The sequence below is a fragment of the Physella acuta genome, unplaced genomic scaffold (genome assembly GCF_028476545.2).
Source record: "Physella acuta isolate Inbredline_101_S28 unplaced genomic scaffold, ASM2847654v3 ptg000363l, whole genome shotgun sequence".
Classification (NCBI taxonomy): Eukaryota; Metazoa; Mollusca; class Gastropoda; family Physidae; genus Physella; species Physella acuta.
The window spans coordinates 561,017-585,578 of record NW_026731882.1 but is presented as its reverse complement, the minus strand read 5'-3'; the positions used below and the strand labels follow the sequence as shown (position 1 = coordinate 585,578).

Sequence of the window (24,562 nt, the reverse complement as noted above, 5' to 3'; positions counted from 1 at the left end):
CTGTATATATCACTGACCATGTTTCCTCAAAAAAGTTTATATATGTATATATATATATATATATATATATATATATATATATATATATATATATATATATATATATATATATATATATACATATATATATATATATATATATATATACATATATATATATAAACTGTTCTATTTATTATCACTTAATCTTAGAAGTAGAAAAAATTAAAAACAAGGATTTAGTGTAAGCCTGAATGCTTTATTAGATACTGAATAGAAAATATAGCTCATTAGTTAACAATAGTATTCTATTCCCTGGCACTTTTTGCATCTTTAGGCCTGTAAATATATATATGTATATATATATATATATATATATATATATATATATATATATATATATATATATATATATATATATATATATTAATAAAGGATGTATTGACTAATAAAACATTAGAACTATTCATTTAGTGGAATTCCGATCTAGATTGTATATATTTACTTTGGTACGAAGCACAGACATAAGATGACGAGGAACACTATGATCAGTAATGTTATTATTGTATAAATCTCATCAGACGTCATGAACCGAGCTCTTTGAAAGGTAGTGGACATTTGTAAGGGAGTTGAATTCAGCGAAAAATTATATATTTGATCTACAGCTGTTAAGAAATTATACAAAAATGTTATATATATGTGTGTGTGTGTGTGTGTGTGTGTGTGTGTGTGTGTGTGTGTGTGTGTGTGTGTGTGTGTGTGTGTGTGTGTGTGTGTGTGTGTGTGTGTGTGTGTGTGTGTGTGTGTGTGTGTGTGTGTGTGTGTGTGTTAACATATATATATATATATATATATATATATATATATATATATATATATATATATATATATATATATATATACAATATATAGGTATTACTTATATATCGTAGAAAATACTTTATATGTGATGTTACTCACAATCAAGACAGTATTCCCCAATTCTGTTACGTACACATTTCTTACAAACCCCAGTAAACTGACAATCTTGGTCAGAACATGTGATGCTACATACTTCGCTACAATCTATACCGTGTCTTCTTTTACCACACTCTGAAATACATTACATAGAGCAGGGTTTGTTTATATAACGACATTAAGTTATTTTATAAATGCCACTGTTTTCACTCTTTGGCATAACGCCAAGAAAATATTAAATACACGCACACTACTAAAACATATTAAAAAGATTAATGTCAAATATCATTTTCGTTTAGATTCCCAGAAACATTGGATACATTTTAATAACATAATAACAGTAGAGAAGAAAAATCAAATTAATTTAACTCTTTTTTTCCAATTTTGACAAGGGAGGTAATTAACAAATAAATTTCACTCACGCTAAATAATTAACTTGTTAAAACCTACGGAATGGCTAAAGTTAAATTAAATGTATGTGGTTTAATACATGTTGTACGTCGGCGGTTTACATTTCACCACGGGGAAAGGGAGAAGAGAAATCTCGGCAGACATTAATTAGAGCGTTGCGCAATTTTAAAATTTTTTATATTGTTTGATAAGTAAAATCAAATATTAGAGAGGTTTATGAGTTACGGTTTTGGTTGCTATATCAGCATAAAAAAACATACATCATAGATGCAGCCGTTTCGATAATACAGTGATGTACGAGTGGTGCTTGCGGATTAATGTGGCTAGGACAGGGGTCGGCAACCTGCGGCTCGCGAGCTGCATGCGGCTCATTTGACGTCAAGATGCGGCTCTCCAGCTCCTTGCACACATATTACTAGTTATATAATTTCATTTTTACTGGACGGTGGGGCACGACTTTACCCTGCGTTTAGTGGGATAGAAGATAAGCCTTATGTGAACCAAAAGATAGAAGCGTACAATGCAAGCTATTCAAACCGATATCCAAGCCAGTTAGTCGGCGTTTGCCGTGTTGAGGCCTGACTGGCTAATGGGAGACACCTCCTGAGCCGGTGATATCCGTAAAGAAAAAATAAAATATAAATTAACAGCCTCTAAAGTGAATCGAGACAGTCCTAAAATAATATTATTTGATTACTAATTTTACTATTCTGGCGAAACATGTCAATGTTTTTATATGAATAAATATTATTTCATATTTAAAGCTATTTATTTTAAATAACAAATCAAATTTATTTACCTAATCCTCATCAAATACCAAAATATTGTACTAAATAAACCGGGAGTGATCTCCCCTAAACTTTCTCGAATATTCTTATATAAAATAACATGGGATGGGAACTCGGGCTATAGACATGATTTTTAATCCATTTTAAATACTTAAAGTTTTAAAAATAGAATAAAATCTCGTAGACAAATTAATTGCACACCAAGTGAACGCCAAATAAAAAAGCGCATAATAGTGCGCAATATTATTAGTACTTTTAAAATTTACATTAGTTTTTTGATAAATCGGAAGTAGCGTAAATTACTACTTCCGGTAATAAGAAATTACTCAAAATTTAAAATAAGGTAGAGAATTAGATCTTTTACTTACATGTGAAATTTCATTTATCCATCAGAAATAGTACTCAAGTTATAGGCTTTTGAAAAATTCAAAGTAGGAAAAGTACCACTTCCGGTTATCTGAAATCGCTCAAAAGTTGATATTCATCTACGATTTTGATAAAATACTTATATATGAAATTTCATCCACCTAGCTGTAACGGTACTCAAGTTATCGTGTTTACACACGGACAGACACACAGACACACACACACACACAGACATACGGACAAGATTGCAAAATTATGTTTTTCCGTATCAGTGTGGTGTAAAACGTCGAGATTTGTAAAAATCTCGATTTTTTTTTTGCACGATTACAATACTTTCTCTATACTTCGTATATACGAGAAAGTAAAAATGTGGCTCTTTAAAAACTGGGAAATTTTGTTTGTAACTTTTGGCTCTTGCGTATCAAGAGGTTGCCGACCCGTGGGCTAGCAGTGTTTCTTAAAAGACTTTTTTCTCCGGGGGGGGAGCACTTGAAATTTTCGGGGGGGGGGGGGGGGGGCGGTAGACTTTCTTCAGGGGGGGGGCGTAGAAATTTTTCGGGGGGGGGGGGGTTGCGCCCGAAGAGATGCCTGGAAGAAATTCTGTGTACTAGGAGAATGGGTTAGGTGTGGGTCGGTACAGTGTTGCATTTTTTTCAGATTGCTGTTTATGTGTCGTAAGGTCTATTTTATGGTGGTCGTTGCTGTTATTTTAATGTATTGAATTCTCATTAATTAAATTATGTCTCTCTTAGAACCCTTCAAAAAAAAACATAAAGATTACAATTGCCCCAATTTTGTACACACTCCTTACAGAAAGATAATGATGCAGTCAGCTGCTTATTCATTTTGCTTTAATTGCTTTAAGGGGATATGCAAGTGTAGCACTATAGTATAACAAATCAATAAATCTCTGTTCCCAAGATGGTACATTTAAAAAAGATTTACCGTAGCGGAGCACGGGATGCAGCTAGTATATATATATATATAAAATATATATATATATATATATATATATATATATATATATATATATATATATATATATATATATATATATATATATATATATATATATATATATATATATATACGTGGTATGCTACTTTTGATTGAAAATGATTCTTTTGGGACAGGGGGGACGGGAAGCAGAATTGCTATGTTCTACTTCTAGCTTTCTAGCTTTTTAGCATGCTTTTAGAGTAGGCCTATAGAAAAAGTAAAAAGAAGTACATACACTATAATATGCCAAATAGTATTAATTATTTTCTATTATTTTCAATATTTAAAAAAAAAAATTCTTATTTGAACTGGACAATAACATTAAAACAATAAAAACAAGTATCGCAATATTACGATGTTCCAAAATCACGTGATGCTCAAATGAAGCAAACTGAACAGATTGTATGGTGTATCGTACCACCCGCATATTCTGCGCTGAACGACGCCCGCTTTAAATATACTTCAATCATTAACTGTATGGCTTGACAAAATGATAAGTGCTTTGGGAGCTTTAGAAACAGCGGCCAACGTGGAAAAAAAGGCCTCCGTGCCTACTGTTGTTACCGTTATTGAAAAAAATTCGAAATAAATTTGAAACAAAAATGTCTTCTGTGACACAATGTTGAAATCTTTACAATTCTCATTTTGAACTTCTTGGATATATAGTTTCATTTACGCTCGAGATTTTACAATTGCTTAGTTCTTACCAAAATTACTATACATCTATGAAATTTTCAAGAGTCGTTCTAGTTCTGTGTGCATGTTATCGGTTTTATGTGTTGATATTAGTGGACATCTCGTGTTAGAATTCTTGCACTTCAATACTTTATCTATACACAATGCACAAAGTTAACTATTTCGGAAGATTAAATACATAAACTCATGTTTGTTCTCTGTAATAAAATTTCAGAATGTATAACGAATTTTCAATCTTCTAAAATTGATAATCCAATTATATAACAAGTAAAACAACAAAACCAATAACAGCTAAATATGCTATTCACCGCCGAAAACCTGTATTTCACATAGTGTTAGCACATCGCTTGCGTTCAAAACAATGCTCAACACTAGACCACTGTAGGGGACGTTGATTTTGTAGAAAGGTGAAAAATTATGAAAAGTCTTCGAAAATACGACATCGTATTCGTCGTTCAAAAGCTCCACCTTAAAATCTTTCATGACGCTACCCGTCTTTCCTAGAGAACAACAACAATGCGCATATGTTGATTTGTGATTTATTAAAAAAAAAATAATAAAAAATCTGCCTGCACGCACATACACACACACATCTACACACCTTCATACACACACACGAATATATACATATAGAACATATATATATATATATATATATACATATATATATATATATATATATATATATATATATATATATATATATATATATATATATATATATATATATATATATATATATATATATTGATGCAAATCGCCATGTGCAGCCAATGCGCATATTGCCAATCTCACTTGGCTGCTGAGTTTATAATTGAACGAAATTTACAATTTTCATTTGCCGGGGATGGCGCACTAACATAAATGTCCGATCTAGGCTCCGTTATGATGGTGCTTTAGTTGACCCAATTGAGAATAAGCTTAAAATTATTTAAAAAGACCCATCAAGTCTTTTAAAATTCTTGTACAATGTTATTAAAATAATTAAATACATTATAAATATCTGACTGATTTTATTGGACTTTGCTGATAATCGAAAACATTTGATGTTTTCGTTAACGAAACAATTTTTTTAAAGCCGAAAGGAATTAGGTTGTGTAAGATTTATCACACAAAATGTAAATACAAATGATCAAAATAATCTGTGTGGTTTAAAAAAGATATTAAATTATGTAATTTGCAAAGTTTTAAGAACAAAATGAAATGAAGTTGTGTTTTCAGAACGTCGATAACGGAGCTCATGTAGAGCAAAATAAATGTTTTTATTACAAAAGTAATATTATAACTTAGGTTTGTTAAAATAAATAAATGTAGCCTTAAACTACAAAACGAAAATAGTTTCGATTTCTCAATTTACAACCTTTATAACACTGAAAATTAATAAATTTCAGAATTATGTTCAGATATCTTTTTATAATACTGTTTATAAATATATATATATATGCTTATATATATATATATATATATATATATATATATATATATATATATATATATATATATATATATATATATATATATATATATATATATATATTACTGCCTATTAGAAAAATCTTTTAAAAAAAAACAATTACTTTTTTTCCCAGTTTCAACATTATTTTTAATAGAGTTCTCGTCAACTCGTTGATACCCATCATTAAGGATGCTATTTTATTATGAGTAGCCAATTGCTTGGCTTGTGTGTATAAAGCATTTATTATGCAATGTGCCTCATACTCAAAAGAACCGTTTGGCTAATAGCCTTAGAATCAATAATCCGCACCCTTTATACTTTCCAAAAGTAATGAATTTTGAAGTGTTTTTTTTTCTAATACAGAAGTAGAGTCTAAAATTTGGTGATATATTTTATAACACGAAAATGTGTAGTTATAAACCCAAACCCGAACCCTACAAAATTGTGTTAAAAGGATATGCGCGGAAAAAAAATCACAAAATTTCTTGTTTTTCGTCATGATGGGTTTCTTGCACTTTTGGATACTTTGTCCATTTTTGTATTAAGAAAATAATAACTTAAAAGAGAAAAAAATATTTTATGTGTTTGAATTACGATTTTCATGACCCTGTTAATTAAAAAATAATCAATTTTCCGCAATCTAACAAGCTCTCTATGAAAAGTTTTATATCCGTCATTATATTGTATTTGACATCATTGGAAAGCTGGATTTCTCATGTATTTAATAAACTTAATTTCCTGCATCTCGGAAACACCCAAAGCTTACAATCGGCTTTGCAGTTTACACAGATATGGTACTTTCCTGACCTACTTTTCGTTACTTTTGGCTGTTTTTCTCAGTTCGCAGGTTTTTAACACTAAAAAGCCTACTACTTTTTTATTTATTAAACAATGCCAACCATATTTTCAGTAACTTTTGTCACGAGGGAATTGTGATTGCTTTTATAGAAAAAGTATTTGGTAATTAATATGCACATTTTGAAACTTTTGAATACTAAAAAGGGTACGATTTTTTAGACCTTGTAAAATTCTTACCAGTAATTATTTCAAAAAGTTGTCGTGACAAAAGTTTTATTATATACTGAAATATAAGCAGTTTAAATTTGATTGCTATAGGTGCATAAACAAAAAAGCCCTAGTATTTTTAAAAGTACCGAAAAATTCAAAATGGCGGAGGTTTTTTGGGTTTCCATGACAACCAAAATTGTTTTCGACCCTTTTTTTGCTGTTTGATATTTACTTTTATATGCAAAATATGATAAAAGTATTCAAAAGGATTTAGATCTTAAACTGTGAAAAATAGAAAAAAACATAGCATATCCCCTTAAACTACAGGTAACCCCCATATTATATAACACCAAACACAACCCTACTCCAACCAAACGAATCCAGATAAACTGCTTATTATCTTCTAACTCAGAATTTGGCTTGTCAATAAAAGGATATCTCGGTGAATGCGCGCATTGACCGACATATTCGTGCAAAAACCGACTTCGAGTTTTGTCGTAACTTTTAATTTTTTTCTTTCATAATGTATTGACTACATAATTATTACAATAGAGTTAACAATACAGTTCCTCTCACCGCTGGTATAAATTAAGATTTGGTAAACCACACGTGGCCATTTGAATGTCGATTTGCAAGCGATGCTTCGTCCAGGCTTCGCAACAATTAGGCAATTATCGTCGTCTTCGTAGTCATCAAATACCACTTGGTACTCTTCGTTAGAAACATACGAGTCGTTACCATCAGAAGTTACGAGGACATTGGATTCTTTAATTAAATTTCTGCCTAGAAAAGTAATGCGAAATTTATTTAGCACCATAAGAAAATAATATTCTGCTAGTATATTATATTACAACTATAAACTATTACATGGAGTATATTATATTACGACAACAAAATATTACACAGAGAATATTACATTAAGACTATAAAATATTACACTGAGTAGGCCTACATTATATTACGACTTTAAAATATAAAATATGATGTTATTATAGTACGAGTTTAAAAATATTCCACTGAGTATATTATATTACGACTATAAAATATTACACGAAGATAATTAGATTACAACTATAAAATATTACACTAAGTATATTTTTACGGATATAAATATTACACAAAAAATATTATATTACGACTACAAAATATTACATTGTGTATATTATATTAGGACTATGAAATATTACACTGTGTAGATTACATTAGGACTACGAAATATTACACTGTGTATATTATATTAAGACTATAAATATTACACTGTGTATATTATATTAGGACTATGAAATATTACACTGTGTATATTATATTAAGACTATAAATATTACACTGTGTATATTATATTAGGACTATGAAATATTACACTGTGTATATTATATTAGGACTATGAAATATTACACCTACCTCCGTTCACGGTGACGTGGCAAATGTAAGCATGAAACGATAATTTAATTCCAATCTCAGTTACAAAATTTCTTGTTTCACATTCAAAGTCGAAGGTAAATTCATCAACCCAATAAATCAAAGGTTTGGAGCACAAGACAACAGTTCCGTTGAAAAGTTTTTTGGAAACTGTAACATTCACATCTTGTTGTTCTGAAACAGTAAATCGTCGAACTTTTATAATGACGAATTATAAAGGTTAAACTACGAAACACTCTTTAAACATATACAATATTATTTAAGAATACAGTTCCATTGAAAAGTTTTGGGAAAACTGTAACAGTCATGTATTTTTTCTGGAATGGTAGAATAAAATGGCGAATTTTTTTTTCAATGCAGAATTTTAAAGGTTAAAGGCAAGACGCTTTGGCCTTGTGCAAAAATCGTCTACGTGCTTGAGATATTATCTTCGGTGTTTTTAGACGGGGTGATCTTTGTTTTTCCAAACTGTATACATAATATATACATAATATGACTTGATTTATAAAAGAGAATAAACACGAAATATAAAGTACAGTGCCTTGTTGTGCGTAATGAGGTAAATGCAACTATAATTAGCCGTTTTGATATAACCATCAGTGAAGCATAACCGAGAAGTAAGAACCATTCTAATAGTTCGAGAACTTAGAATTCGGTCATGTGTGACGGCCAGCTGATCAATGAAACGCTAGGGCAGTTGGTTTGTACAACGTGTAGTAAGGGCTTGGACAAAGATATTGTTAGAGGTTATTTGAGTTAGAGTTTGTAGCGTGTAGATATAGTTACGGTGTACATCGTTTCATTGATAGAAAGTTATTGTCAGTTTAATACTGGAACGGTAGAGTTAGAATTATGAATAAATTGTGCAGTTATCAAATAAACATTGAAACTTGAACAGTATAGAGACGTCTACATTTTCAAAAATAAATCGATCCCTTAAACCTAAAATACAGATAACGGTGCATATAAACCACAACTCACCAAACCGTGTCTTTGATATACATTAAAACCTCTGCATTATGTTCTAAAAAACAACAAATCTCTACATACCCTTCCTTAAAAAGTTCAGCCCGAGTGAAATAAAGTAGGTTTCTGCATCGAATTTTATATCGAGTACATCAGTGAGGAAACAGCTACTATTTACACGAAAATCCTGCGGATATACTGCGCTCGCCAGGTAAAAAAGATTTTCTGTTTTAGGAAAAATAGCGGAAAATTTTTTAACGTAATTGTAAAGAACGTAAATAAACACTATTAATTTATGTTTTCTATTATTAATAGCGCATGTGGTATTATAATTTATAACGATATTGGAAACTTACATACATACAAAACACATATATTATAAAACTATATAATCTCTATTATCATGTAATTTACTATATGGACACAAAGTTTTTAGTACTTACTATAATAACAATTTGGTCCATACCATGGTTTATCACAACTATTGGATGTATCTAAAATGAAATTAGTGGGGGTTTAATATTTATATTCTTAATTATTTAGTATTTTATGTGTCGTATAAATTAGCAGTTTTTAAGTTGCAATTTACGGAACGTTACATTAAAATATACCATCCTGAACGATATTAAATATGTGTTTAATTACCATAGAAATAAATGTGTGCTACACCTATAGTATCTAGCATTATGTTGAAACGTTAGGGCTGTACATCTGTAAACAAATCTAAGATAGCAGTAGTATATTAGGTCCCTTTTGGTTAGCATGGGTGAGCAGGAGCGGGAGCAGGAGCAGGAGCAGGAGCAAAGGATATATAGGAAAATACTCACCCAGCCTGGTACAACGAGATATAGCAAAATACTCACCCACCAGGCGGTGGTGGGTGAGCCGGCGGGACAACGACATATAGTAAAATACTCCCTGGGGGAGGTGGAGGTACATCGACATATAGTAAAATACTCACCCACCTGGGTGAGCAGGTAGGTGAGGGTGGGTGAGCCGGCGGGACAACGGGATATAGTAAAATACTCACCCACCGCCTGGTGGGTGAGTATTTTGCTATATCTCGTTGTACCAGGCTGGGTGAGTATTTTCCTATATATCCTTTGCTCCTGCTCCTGCTCCTGCTCCTGCTCACCCATGCTAACCAAAAGGGAAACAGTTGTCTTTCCTCTCGTTTCTCTATTAGGGAAGACACGCGACACGACTTTTAAAATGTAAGCAAACGTGCACGAGATGCACTTAAAATAAACACCGCTGCGAAAATGACAACGGGATGGTGACCCTTTTTGTAAATCAAATAAGGTTCGCTTTTGTTGTCGCCATGATAATATATACCTATAAGTTCTCTCCGCTTTTACCGACCTAGAATGAATTTCGCGCGCGCGCGCGTGTATGTGTGTGTGTGTGTGTAAGTGTGTGTATGTATGTGTGTATGTGTGTGTGTGTGTACATGTATCTAAAAAAAAAGCGTATCTTGTCAACACCTGGGCAACAAGTCATAGTCAAAAAGGCCTACTTCATTACAGATCTATAGGAAACCTCTCTTTACATGTACTTACGTTAGGGGGAGTAAACTCGATTGAATAAAAAACCGTAAATAAAATAAAATTAAAAATTAAAATTAAAATCCACCTCCCCACCCACCTCACTTAGGTTGTGGAATCGTTTACTATATATCCTTTACTCCTAATTAAAAAAATTAAAATCAAATTACGTAACTCGTTAATAATAATAATTAAACTAATTATAAAATTAAATTAAAAATTTAAAATTTAAAAAAATCAAAATCAAATTACGTAGCTCGTTAATAAAAATGACACAATATAAACAAAGTAATTAAATTAAATTAAATTAATTAAAAACTTATTAAAACTCATTAAAACTCATTAAAACTCATTAAAATTACGTAACAAGGTCACCGCTGGTGTTTACGTCACATGGTCACTGATTACGTCACGAGGTCACCGGTGGTGACCTACTGATCTACTCCCCCATCTGCTCACCCACCCTAGGGTGGGTGAGTATTTTACTATATCTGATTGTCCCGCCGGCTCACCCACCCTCGCCCACCTTCACCCAGGTGGGTGAGTATTTTACTATATGTCGATGTACCTCCACCTTCCCCAGGGAGTATTTTACTATATGTCGTTGTCCCGCCGGCTCACCCACCACCGCCTGGTGGGTGAGTATTTTGCTATTTCTCGTTGTACCAGGCTGGGTGAGTATTTTCCTATATATCCTTTGCTCCTGCTCCTGCTCCTGCTCACCCAAAAGGGACCTAATATACTACTGATAGCAGTCGCTGTTTTAAAACTAAGCTATGTAACAATATAATAAACGACTAGAATTGAGCTGAACATTTGCATTTGTTAAAATTATTATTGGCTGTTATAAAAAAAAAAAGCAGTCGGTTTTTCTAATATAACATTTTTGCATTTTGCATGTCAATCGATACTAAGTTATATTTAGCCTTGATTTTATAAAAGTTAAATAAATATTCACAAATAGAATAATTTTATTAATAAATATTTAAATAATTTACATTGTAAAATATTATTTCTGTATTAAAAAAATAAAAATCCTGAAAACTTTTAAGCATGGGCATACTAGCTGTTAATTTAAATTTGAAAGTATGGTAATAAGTAAAAAAGCACTCTAAAGCTTGTTACATAAGCTTGCAATAGCCTGCTTCTAGCTAGACAGTTCATCTATACAATACAACAAATAGCTTTTAGTTATTCCAGACATCTCTATATTATAACCAAAGTAGGCCTATGGTTTTTGTTATATTATTAGTCATCACTACAACACAACATAGGTATGGCTTTTAGCTAAACCAGGCATGGCTTCGATATAACAGAGGTAGGGCGTCTAGCTAGAATATGCATATCTTACAACCATTCTTGTGTAATGTGTATGTAATGGGTAGTGTATTTGGAATAAACCTTGAGCGATCTCCCCTAAACTTTCTCGAATATTCTTATATAACACTACGCGGAATGGCAACTCGGTATATAGACATGATTTTTAATCCAATTTGTAATTACTTAAACTTTTTAAAATAGAATAGAAAAAAAGAATTGTGCACCAAGTGAACGCCAAAAAAATCTGTGTATAATAGTGCTGAATATTATAAGTAATTTATAAATTCACATGCGCTTTTTGAGAAATCGGAAATAGCGAAAATTATTACTTCCAGTCAACGGATATTACTTTAAAAAATGGCTAGTAGACAGAAAATTATATTTTTTACTTTCATGTCAAATGTCATTAATCGGTCTGAAATAGTACTCAAGTTATAGGCTTTTGAAGAATTGAAAGTATAATAAGTTCCACTTGCCGTTATCGGAAATCGCTGATGCAGAACTACAAATTTGATATAACACTTGTATATGAAATTTCATCAACCTAGCTGTAACGGTACTCAAAATGTCGTGTTTACAGAGAAACAGACAGACATACACACACACACACAGAGACATACGGACAAGATTGCAAAACTATGATTTTTCGACTCAAGGAGGTGTAAAAGGTCGAGAATTGCAAAAATTCGATTTTTTTTTGCACGATTTACAATATTTTCTCTATACTCTGGTTACGAGAATGTAAAAAAAAGAAGAATTACGTATGCATCTCCCAGGAGCAGTCCACTGAAGGTTATCTTGGCACGTGATTTGTGTGTTCCCTTCTAGTGTAAATCCTTTGTTGCACTTCAGCTGGCATTCGCGGTGCTTACAGAAGATCCATTTGCCATTTGGCACCTGCACTGCACTGCTGCATTTTAGTACTGCAATCAGAGGAATCATCATTGAATGATATATTATATTTACTCATTTGTGAAAGTTAACTACTGGTGTCAACAACTTTACTGTATCTCCTTTCTTCGTTCTTAATTTAAGTGTTGGAAGGGATCCCCTCCAACACAATTAAGTGTGCGTGTCAACTGGTTATGCAACATATTGGCCATTGACTCTGATTTCAGTCTGCTTTTCTAAATGCGACTTATGTCATGAATGAGATAAGATGCATGGTTTAGGGATATGCATATGACTATATTTTGTATAAATTAAAGTACCGATTCTGGATAAAAATCCGTTTTCAGTGCCATTTTTTGTTTCCGGTTAAATTGAATTAAGGTGGTGATTTTGGTTTTGGTTTTAGTTCTGAGAAAATAGACAGCACTATCAACCTAGCGCCCATTGTATCCTTCCTCAAAGGGCCATTTTTCTCGTGTTGCTGTGTTTGTAATTAATAATTAGTTTTAAAATGTAATGTTACAGCTGTTTACATTGCTTGTTACAGCTGTTTACATTACTTGTTACAACTGTTTACATTATTTGTTACAAATATTTACATTACTTGTTACTGCTGTTTACATTACTTGTTACAACTGTTTACATTACTTGTTACAAATGTTTACATTACTTGTGCATACACCAGGCGCCGTCCAAGTCGCATCCCCTTGACAAGTTATCGTCTCGTTGCCTTCAACACTGTATCCTCTCTCACACTCTAACATACACACGCTATTGATGTGATGCGAGCATTGCATCCAGCTGCCAAATTGGACCACAGGGGCGTCGCCGCATCTTAATCCTGTCAAATACATAACCAATAACAAACACGCGTTATTGGCGATGGTGCTGGTGAGATATAATACCAATCAGTGTAAATAATGATTTCACCTACTAATTTTAGAATAATATATTCAGTTCAGATAAAATACAAATCAGTGTAAATAATGATTTCAACTACTAATTTTAGAATAATATATTCCGTTCAGATAAAATACAAATCAGTGTAAATAATGATTTCACCTACTAATTTTAGAATAATATATTCCGTTCAGATAAAATACAAATCAGTGTAAATAATGATTTCACCTACTATTTTTAGAATAATATATTCCGTTCAGATAAAATACAAATCAGTGTAAATAATGATTTCACCTACTAATTTTAGAATAGTCTGTTCCGTTAAAACAGGAACCAGTAGACGGAGCACATCTACCCGAGCACTTGCACATTTTCTCGCACTCAAGGCCGTAGCGTTGACCGCCGCACTCGTAGTCTGTAAAGAACAAATCCAGAAATTGTTGTAACCAAAACGCAACAGGGAGTTTCTTCATTTACTTGGGACTGCGTGGTCTAGCTCGCTTGGTAGCCTGTAAATCTCGAATTCAAATCCGGGCTCAAGTCAGAACAACGCCTTTGTGTCTGATGACACTCAAGTTAGCGAAAGTAAAAGCGGCTTCGCATAGTGCTGACCACACTATCCATTTATATGCTGAGTTCACAGAAATGTATTTCACCTACCTCATGGACTTTCAAGATACTGTACTTTTTAGTATTTTCATAATAGCTTACGGGAAATACTTTGCGTGAAATGGTTTCATATTGTACATTTTTAGTCAAACATGACTTGTTTGCTTTGCATTAGAGACGTAATCAATCTTCAAAATATATAAATGGTAACTGAATAGCCTACCCATCTACCGATACTTCTTGATTATTGTATAGCGTTTTGTACGTTTAATACAGGTAAAATTGTTAATCTTCCCACCCTTACAGTTAGCATGGAGTTTTTGGATAACCTGCACCTGTATAAGACCCCCCTGGAGATAGGAAAATCTACATATTCCAATACTTGCAATTTAAACTAATTCACAAGCGTACAGTGACGTAGATTTTATGTTTTAGGTCTTTATTTTTGTTTGTTAAATGGATGATTAGTATAGTAGCTGACACAATAGTATATAATTGTTTGAAAAATAATTATTTTTAAAAAGTTAACTCCTTTGAAAATTCAACGAATGAGGTATGTCTTTGTTTACATTTTCACCAACAATTGTTTATAATGAAATACGTCATCTGGACAAATCTAACGACCCTAAGGGTTTTTTATTCGACGGGAATTATGGTTTTTTTTTATCCTCCAGGGTCGGTCTACAACCTTACAAAATATTAGGGAGATCGTTCGTTAATTTATTTATATATATCTTATATAATGAGAATTTCACTCGCGGTCACTTTTTAGCCCTCGTTGACAGCTTTAAGTCTGACCAGCAGTTTTTCCATACGGCCTAGTCATCTATAAAGGCGCATGCAAAAATATGGCCAGATAAATAGAGGATGAGTATCCTAAAATTTATGTTGAAATTACCCTGTTTTTCCACATAAAATACAAAGATTATATAGGGAATTCACATTGGTCATTTTTTACCCATTTAAAGATTTTTCCTTGATGTGGCGAGTTTATTCTGACATTGCTAGGTGTTCTCCTACCACCTCACAAAATATCAAGGAGGGGGGCTGTTGGGCAAGAAATGTTTTCCTTATATAGTTCAAATAAGGAGGTTTTCACTCGCGGTCACGTTATATCTATAGTCGAGCGCTTTAAGTCAAACCGACAGTTGGCCAAGCCTTTTACCTAGGAGCATGCAAAAAATTAGCCAGACATAGAAAAGGTAAGTGCCCAAAAATCTTTGTTGTATTGACCCTTTGTTTTTTTACAAAGATTATATAGGGAGATACAACTGGTCAGTTTTGACCCATTTCCAGATTTTTCCGGGACATGGCGAGTTTTTTATGACATCCCTAGGTGTTCTCCTACCACCTCACAAAATATTAAGGGGGGGGGGGGGTCGTTCGGAAAGAAATGTTTCCGCTATATAGCTCAAATAAGGAGATTTTCACTCACGGTCATGTTTTAGCCCTCGTCGAGGGCTTTGAGTCAAACCAACAGTTTTCCCTACAGGTCAATCCATTTGCCCAGGAGCATCCAAAACATTAGCCAGATATACTTCGTTTAAGAACCCTAAAATCCGTGTAGAATTGACCCTCTGTTTTTCCCATAAAATACAAAGATTATATAGGGAAATACAACTGGTCTGTTTTGACCCCTTTACGTAGTTTTCCCAGATATGCCGAGTTTTTCGTGACACCACTAGTTGTTCTCCTACCACCTAAAAAATATCAAGGGGGGGGGGTCGTCGAACGAAAGTTTTTTTCCTAATAGAGCTCATATAAAGAGAATTTCACTTGTGGTCACTTTTTAGCCCTCTTCGAGGGCTTTGAGTAAAACCGACAAGTTTGCCCTACGGCCAAGACATTTACGTATAATCATACCCAAAATTAGCTGATATATAGAGGGTAAGTACCCAGAAATCTTCGTTGAAATTACCCTCAGTTTTTCCTCTAAAATACAAAGATTATATAGGGAAATACGACTGGACAGTTTTGACCCATTGTCCTATTTTTCCCGGACATGGCGAGTTTTTTTGTGACACCCCAAGACGTTCTCATACCACCAAACAAATTTCAAGGGGGGTCGTTGGGCAAAAGCGTTTTTCGTAATAGAGCCCGTATAAAGCGCCGGTCAGTCGAGGTCAGTTTTCACTACCTCTAAGTAGACTTGTTGGCCAACCGGCAACGGCTCTCGTGTCCTATCGCCCCAAGGCCTCATCGTGCCAAATACTACTCAAACATGTATTCAAATTCAAACACACCATTTATTATTGTGCATGCAAATTCAAATAGAATTGAACAAGACGACTATATTTACCTCCAAAAACCTGGACCTCACAAATAATGAGTTGGTGTTTCCTAATATGAATCCTGACTTGCTGAGCTGCGACGGCTTTGATTGTCCAGTTGTAAAACGATACCTTTTTGAGTTTTGGTATATCCTCAAATCTGTGTACTACACGCCCGCCAATAGTTTCGTATGCTTCCAAGTAAAATTCGCTTAAACTATATTCAGAATTTTCTGTAACAAAATTGATGACACTTTACTTAACGTGAATATTTACAAATAGGCATTAATTTAAAGACAACTAACAAAACAGCTTCCTTAAATAATACTATATTCAGAAATTTCTTTAACAAAAATAATGACACATTACTTATCGTGATAATTGACTAGGAGCAAGTAATTTAAAGACTACTAACAAAACAGCTTCCTTAAATAATACAAGTACTCGACACGTTAAAATATTGCAGCCAAGTTAACTTTTTTTAAATATTAAAATTTTTTTTTTACTTTCCGTTGTATTGTGCACAGTGAGTTGGCATACAATGAGAAGTATTGCAGTTACGCAAAGTATATATTTAGAATCGAGGAATTAACAAAGCTCAAAGATGTACAACTTTTTAAATCGGAAAAAAAACTCAGTTTTGCAATCCCCTTTTCCATCTTTAAAGCAATAAAAGGAACTTGTTAAGGGGTAAGCCCCGGAGAAAATAATTCTTAAGAAATGAGCTTTTTAAAATTATTTATTTGTTTATGTATAAGTTAGGGTACTTAAGGGAATATATGTGCATGCATCAGGGTCTCTTCAGAAAATATGGGTGTCATGGCAACGGCGGCCATCTTGAAAAATATAACCTTTTTGTGGAACTCTAAAACTTCACCCTAACTTCGATTTACACAGAGAAATAAATAAACGTATTTATTAAAAAGTTTTTTTTTTCTGGAGCCTACCCCACTTAATGTACCCAAGACGATTGTATCATTTCTTGTGCAAACCTTAAAAGTAAAAATATGTAATCGATAAGTTTTAATTAACTAATTCACCCTTACTGGCGTTAAATAGAATAAACCTTCTAATGTTGACTTTTCGTTTGAAGGTAAGAGTGAAATGTTGCTCAGGCGAGGCCGTTGTAAGAGATCTAGTTTGACTGCATGATCCATTCTGGAATATTCTGTCATCATTTCCGTCAACTGCCTTTCCAGCCGGGTAGAGTACGTGTTCGCTAGATAGTGTAACATTTTGTCGGACGGCAACATTCCGGCCTGCGAATCATTGTTATAATCAACGTCATATTACATTATGTTTTATTTTTATTTTACATTCAGTTTTAGGTAATTTGATCAATGCTTGTCATCTGACACTAAAATTGTACATCCAATCAGGCATTATTGAGTGTCAATATCTCACTAATCTGGCATTAACTTGTGTCAATAGCTCACTAATCTGGCATTAACTTGTGTCAATATCTCAATAATATGGCATTAACTTGTGTCAATAGCTCACTAATCTGGCATTAACTTGTGTTAATATCTCACTAATCTGACATCAACTTGAGTCAATAGCTCACTAATTTGGCATTAACTTGTGTCAATATCTCACTAATCTGGCATTAACGTGTGTCAATATCTCACTAATCTGGCATAAACTTTTGTCAATATCTCACTAATCTGGCATTAACTTGTGTCAATAGCTCACTAATCTGGCATTAACTTGTGTCAATATCTCAATAATATGGCATTAACTTGTGTCAATAGCTCACTAATCTGGCATTAACTTGTGTTAATATCTCACTAATCTGACATCAACTTGAGTCAATAGCTCACTAATCTGGCATTAACTTGTGTCAATATCTCACTAATCTGGCATTAACGTGTGTCAATATCTCACTAATCTGGCATTAACTTTTGTCAATATCTCACTAATCTGGCATTAACGTGTGTCAATATCTCACCTCCACTTACGAAAATTGCACAAACAGACACGGGTGTCTCAAACTGAAACTCGAAGCCGTTTGATAGGCCGGTGATGTTGAAAAAAAAATCAAAGGCACCCCAGCCTGGTTTTTTGAATAGGTTGGAACACTCTACAGGACCTTCACTGCTGCTAAACGTTAGAGCGATGGATCCATTTATCTCCTCTGGAAATATAAGTACATAAAGACTACTAAAAGTTTCTTTTAATTGTAGTGGAGTTGTAGTGGAGTTGTAGTGGAGTTGTAGTGGAGTTGTAGTGGAGTTGTAGTGGAGTTGTAGTGGAGTTGTAGTGGAGTTGTAGTGGAGTTGTAGTGGAGTTGTAGTGGAGTTGTAGTGGAGTTGTAGTGGAGTTGTAGTGGAGTCGTAATGGAGTTGTAATTGACTTCGGCCCAGTGTTTGTAGCATATAGTTTGTATCATATAGTTTGTAGCATATAGTTTGTAGCATATAGTTTCTAGCGTATAGTTTGTAGCATATAGTTTGTATCATAAAGTTTGTAGCACATAGTTTCTAGCACATAGTTTTTAGCATATAGTTTGTAGCGTATAGTTTGTAGCATATAGTTTGTAGCATATAGTTTGTAGCATATAGTTTGTAGCATAAAGTTTGTAGCACATATTTTGTAGCATATTGTTTGTAGCATATAGTTTGTAGCGTATAGTTTGTAGCATATAGTTTGTAGCATATAGTTTGTAGCATATAGTTTGTAGCATAACGTTTGTAGCATATAGTTTGCAGCATATAGTTTGTAGCATAAAGTTTGTAGCATATAGTTTGTAGCATATAGTTTGTAGCATATAGTTTGTAGCATATAGTTTGTAGCATATAGTTTCTAGCGTATAGTGTGTAGCATAAAGTTTGTAGCATATAGTTTGTAGCATATAGTTTGTAGCATATAGTTTCTAGCGTATAGTGTGTAGCATATAGTTTGTATCATAAAGTTTGTAGCACATAGTTTCTAGCACATAGTTTGTAGCATATAGTTTGTAGCGTATAGTTTGTAGCATATAGTTTGTAGCATATAGTTTGTAGCATATAGTTTCTAGCGTATAGTGTGTAGCATATAGTTTGTATCATAAAGTTTGTAGCACATAGTTTCTAGCACATAGTTTGTAGCATATAGTTTGTAGCGTATAGTTTGTAGCATAAAGTTTGTAGCACATATTTTGTAGCATATTGTTTGTAGCATATAGTTTGTAGCGTATAGTTTGTAGCATATAGTTTGTAGCATATAGTTTGTAGCATAAAGTTTGTAGCATATAGTTTGTAGCATATAGTTTGTAGCATAAAGTTTGTAGCATATAGTTTGTAGCATATAGTTTGTAGCATAAAGTTTGTAGCATATAGTTTGTAGCATATAGTTTGTAGCATAAAGTTTGTAGCATATAGTTTGTAGCATATAGTTCCCAAGCTGTTAGATATTTTTGGATAACGACATATTTTCTTTTTATTGTTGTGAGAAGAGAAGCCGGCCTTATAGGATCCACTTAAGTTTTACCACACAGCTTTATTGAGCTCTGATCTCTCCTCTGACAGTGTTTGATGGTTTTGCTTCTTCGGTTTCTGCGACGGTTTTTTTTTCATGTAAAGGCTGTTGGCCCATGGCAAAACCAAAAACACTTGGGCAGGGTTATGAAAACTTTGTTCTTGCCCATTTCCTGATCAGCCTGTCAGCTTGGTTAGACGGTCCAGGAGCAGGGTCTGAGGGTCATTGGAGCATGCAAACCAGCTCACCATAACGGCCATTGGAGCATGCAAACCATCTCACCATAACGGCATTTGAATATGCAAACTGACACAACTATCACGTCATCAGAGCATTTAAATTGTCACACCTAGACGGTAATTGGAGCATTCAAGTTGACATGCCACGGCAAGGCACTTTATACGGTGACAGCATAAAATCATTACATCTGTTTACATAGACACCAACGAGTAACCGGAATTTTTACAGATTCGTTGAACGTACTTAATAATGCAGGATTGAGTATAAGGTTGAGTTTGGGGTCCGGTGTATTAGTATTCATTTAGTAACGTGAACAGAGGAATTTAGATTTGAAAAAACGTGCAATATATAAATCAGTAGTAAAAACGTACAGATTACAATATATACACTCATTTTACTCTCACTTATACCCATCCTCACACTCACACCCACAGTCACCCTCACACCAACCCTCACACTCACACTCACCTTCACACCCACCATCACACCCACACCCACACTCACACCCACTCTCACACCCATCCTTACACACACTCACCCTCACACCAATCCTCACACCCACACTCACTCTCACACCCACCATCACATCCACTCTCACACCCACCCTCACACACACACCTACCTTCACACTCACACCCACCCACCCTCACACCCACATTTACACTCACGCTTACACCCACACGCACCCCCACAAAACACTCACTTTCACACTCACACTCAAACCCACCCTCACACCGACACTCACACTCGTACTTGTAGGGACTTACCACTATTTTCGGTGAATAGTCTAATCCAGTTGAAATCATAATGTATTTCCCAGGATAATTTCAAAACATCGACATCTAAGCATGTGGTTTTCGATTGGTCTCTGAGTTCAGGTCTATCGGGGTTCATTGCCTCCATTTCTTTTACCAAATTAGCTGCAGAGAAAATACATCTTACATTTCCTACAACGAACATCTGATGCAAAAGTCGATAAATAAAAAAAAAAATATTTTTGCCTTACAGTATTGGCATGATGGACCAAACCAATCATCAGCACAATCACGTCCATTCAAGCAGCTACCACTAGGATTGCATAAATTGTCAGCACAATGGCACTGATAACTGCAATCAGGTCCAACCCACCCATCTGCACAAGGATCTTTTAATTGAATAAAAAATTAGCAAATTGATAAGCTTTAATGCGTTGATATTGCTACATTAATCATAAAAAATTGCACACACACACATTTATATATATATATATATATATATATATATATATATATATATATATATATATATATATATATATATATACATAATATATACATTATATATATATATATATATATATATATATATATATATATATATATATATAATGTATTTATTATGCATATATAATATATATTTCCTCCAGAAGTATCCGAAATTTTTCGCTTAATCATCGGCTCTAGATGAAGACAAAATAATGAGTTATCAAGTTAAATAAGATATTCTAAGAAAATAGTTTAAAGATCTATTATTTTTTATCAATCTCAATATGAATCTAATAATTAAAAGAAAAAAAAACTTCCTACCTGAGCTTGCGTAAAGCAAGAACGTCAACGAGACGACGAGACTAGTCACTTGTCTCTCCTAAAAAATATATATTCTGTTTTGGTAAATGAACAAAAGCACAACTCTACCAAAATCATAACCATGATAAATAGCTCTAACATATATTCATTTAACACACACAGAGACATTATATATATATATATATATATATATATTATATATATATATATATATATATATATATATATATATATATATATGTATATATATATATATATATATATATATATATATATATATGTATATATATATATATATATATATATATATATATATATATATATATATATATATATATATATATATATACGCAAAAAGAGCATAAAGAATAGAATACATAGTAATTTATTTAAAATTTTCAAAATTTGTGTCCGTTAAAAACACTTAATTTTGGAGAATGATGGAATATTAAAACTAGTTTTTAATGGACCCACAATTTGAAAATTCATAATAAAATAATTTGAAGAAGTGCACTTGAAATTTTTAAATGATTACCCCAAAATATGGTAGAAGATAATGAATTCATTGTATATTGGGCTTAAAATGTAATATTTTATGAATGGTGGTAAAAATTACGAATGGGTTAATTTTTCAAGATGACCGCCGTGGTTACTAAGATTTATGGAAACATATGCAGATGTACCTTAAAACAGCTATAAAGACACAATTGTTTCCTAACGAGTATTAAAACAGTTTAAGCCTACGCCCTTAAAGTAATTAAGTAAATATTGTTAATATTTCTACATTGAATCAAATGTATATGCATAGGGAGAGATATAATTTAGGATTTTAAAAAAAAAACGCAAAAAAGTGTGATTGCATAGTAAGCGGTGGAGGGATAATCTAATACTGTTTTGATTCGTTGTAGAATTATAGAAATCTGAATTTTTAAGCTAGTGTTAGAGAGTGCTTGCCTGTTGATGGAATAAATTATTGGTATATGTTGGACTAGACAGGCCTAGATAGATTGCGAGGGGTGTTTTTGTCTCTATACTGCTTATGTAGTCACTGAAATTGTGAGGTTGATGAAATAAACATTTATCTTTTTATGATATCAATGACCACATCACAGGGTGTCATGAGAATTAAGAGACTGCTTTTGTTATAATAGAATGAAATTTACGCTAATGACTGATTATTATCTCGTATACGGATTAAAGAGGAAGAATTGTAATCGTGCAAAAAAAAAAATAGAAATCTAGATGTCTACAAATCTCGACGCTTTAGATCTCCCTGAGTCGGAAAAACTTAATTTTGCAATCTTGTCCGAATGTCTGTGTGTTAGTGAACACAACAACTTGATTAACGTTACAACTAGGTTGATGATATTTCATATATAAGAGTATTACATCAAATGTGTACATCAGTATCAATTTTTAGCGATTTCCCGTAACCTTAATTGGAACCTATTCTATTTTTGGTTTTCAAAAGACTATAACTTAAGTACTGTTTCAGTTAGATAGACGAAATTTTACTGAAGTAGTACTTTACGCTATTTCTGATTTCTCAAAAACAGCACATGAATTTATAAAGTACTAATGTTCCGCACTATGATACACACATTGTTTGGCGTTCACCCGGTGCCCAATTCTTATTTCTACGAGATTATATTCTATTTTTAAAAGTTTAAGTAATTAAACATTTATTTTGAAAAAAAATTTCTCTATCCCCCATAGCCATTTCCCGTAGTTTTATATAAGAATATTAGAGAAAGTTTATGGTAGATCACTTTTTGTGTGTAACACTCTTGTATATTAATTTTAATCTACCTTTGAGTATCATTACTCTTACATTTCATTTTTGGTCTATGCTCTAATCTAATGTATACAAATTATATCGAATTAGGTATTGTTAATAATGTTTACGTGTCTAAAAACATTTAATTAATCCCACCATTTGTCAATCTGTTCAGTACATGTGTAATTCCTTGCCACTTTTTGTTGTGTAAGAAAGATTAACTTCCTGTATGTTAGAAAGGTTCAAACATTGTTTTCAAACATTGTGTTCAAACATGGCGCACATATAGGCATTGCTTCTCATTTGTCGGTGCGCATTTTAGATGCAGAAATGTCCGTTCTATACATTGTCACATAATTATGTAGGCTACTCTCTGCGTGAACGATGAACGTAGGCGAGTATATTATCAACATGTTAGGCACGACAATGGTGCAGTATTATTATCTGACGAGAAAATTGGCCCGTTGAGGAAGAATACAACGGGCGCTAGGTTGATAGTGCTGTCTATTTTCTCTAAACTAAAACCAAAACCAAAATCACCACCTTATATCAATTTTACCGGAAACGAAAAATGACATTAAAAACGGATTTTTATCCTGAATCGGTACTTTAATTTATACAAAATATAGACTAATCTTATTCATGAAAAAAGTCGCATTTAGAGTTTCTTTCTTGCAACTCTACTTGAGAGGAGGGGGCTCCACCCCCCCCCCCCACACACACCCCCCAAAATATGTCAACCGTCCCATTCAATGAAATATAATTATATACTTTTTCCAGTGTCCGCCCCCTCCCAGAAAATTCTACCCCCACCCCCGACAATTTCAAGTACCCCCACTCCTCTCCGGGGAGGAAAAAGTCTGAAAGAAACGCTGGTCGCATTTGTAGATCATACAAACTAAAGGAATAATCTGGGCGGGGCTCCGCCCCTACCGGAAGAGATGC

The 24,562-nt window shown here is 33.2% G+C and overlaps 1 protein-coding gene and 1 long non-coding RNA gene across 2 annotated transcripts; both read right to left on the bottom strand.

The window, feature by feature from the left end:
* Positions 1-211: 211 nt before the first annotated feature.
* Positions 212-14,173, bottom strand: LOC131941486 (uncharacterized). Its single transcript, XM_059300760.1, has 11 exons — positions 14,056-14,173; positions 13,471-13,641; positions 12,671-12,832; positions 9,489-9,539; positions 9,130-9,270; positions 8,062-8,253; positions 7,237-7,443; positions 4,505-4,696; positions 940-1,071; positions 485-644; positions 212-318 (listed from the first exon to the last, which is right to left on the bottom strand). The coding sequence occupies exons 1-11, from the start codon at positions 14,171-14,173 to the stop codon at positions 288-290; spliced, it is 1,557 nt and encodes a 518-aa protein (XP_059156743.1). The 3' UTR covers positions 212-287.
* Positions 14,174-21,331: 7,158 nt separating this feature from the next.
* LOC131941469 (uncharacterized) lies at positions 21,332-23,845 on the bottom strand. The gene is made up of 3 exons (XR_009386648.1): positions 23,774-23,845; positions 21,841-21,898; positions 21,332-21,419 (listed from the first exon to the last, which is right to left on the bottom strand). It is a non-coding gene; the product is annotated as an uncharacterized LOC131941469 (long non-coding RNA).
* Between the last annotated feature and the right edge of the window lie 717 nt (positions 23,846-24,562).

Coding starts and splice junctions, on each gene's coding strand:
- LOC131941486 (XM_059300760.1), bottom strand. CDS start 14,173: ATGAAGAAACTCCCTGTTGCGTTTTGGTTACAACAATTTCTGGATTTG. Junction 13,642..14,055: donor GAAAATGTGCAAGTGCTCGG/GTAGATGTGCTC, acceptor TGTATTTGACAG/GATTAAGATGCGGCGACGCC. Junction 1,072..4,504: donor TGAAATACAGGTTTTCGGCG/GTGAATAGCATA, acceptor AATGTATTTCAG/AGTGTGGTAAAAGAAGACAC.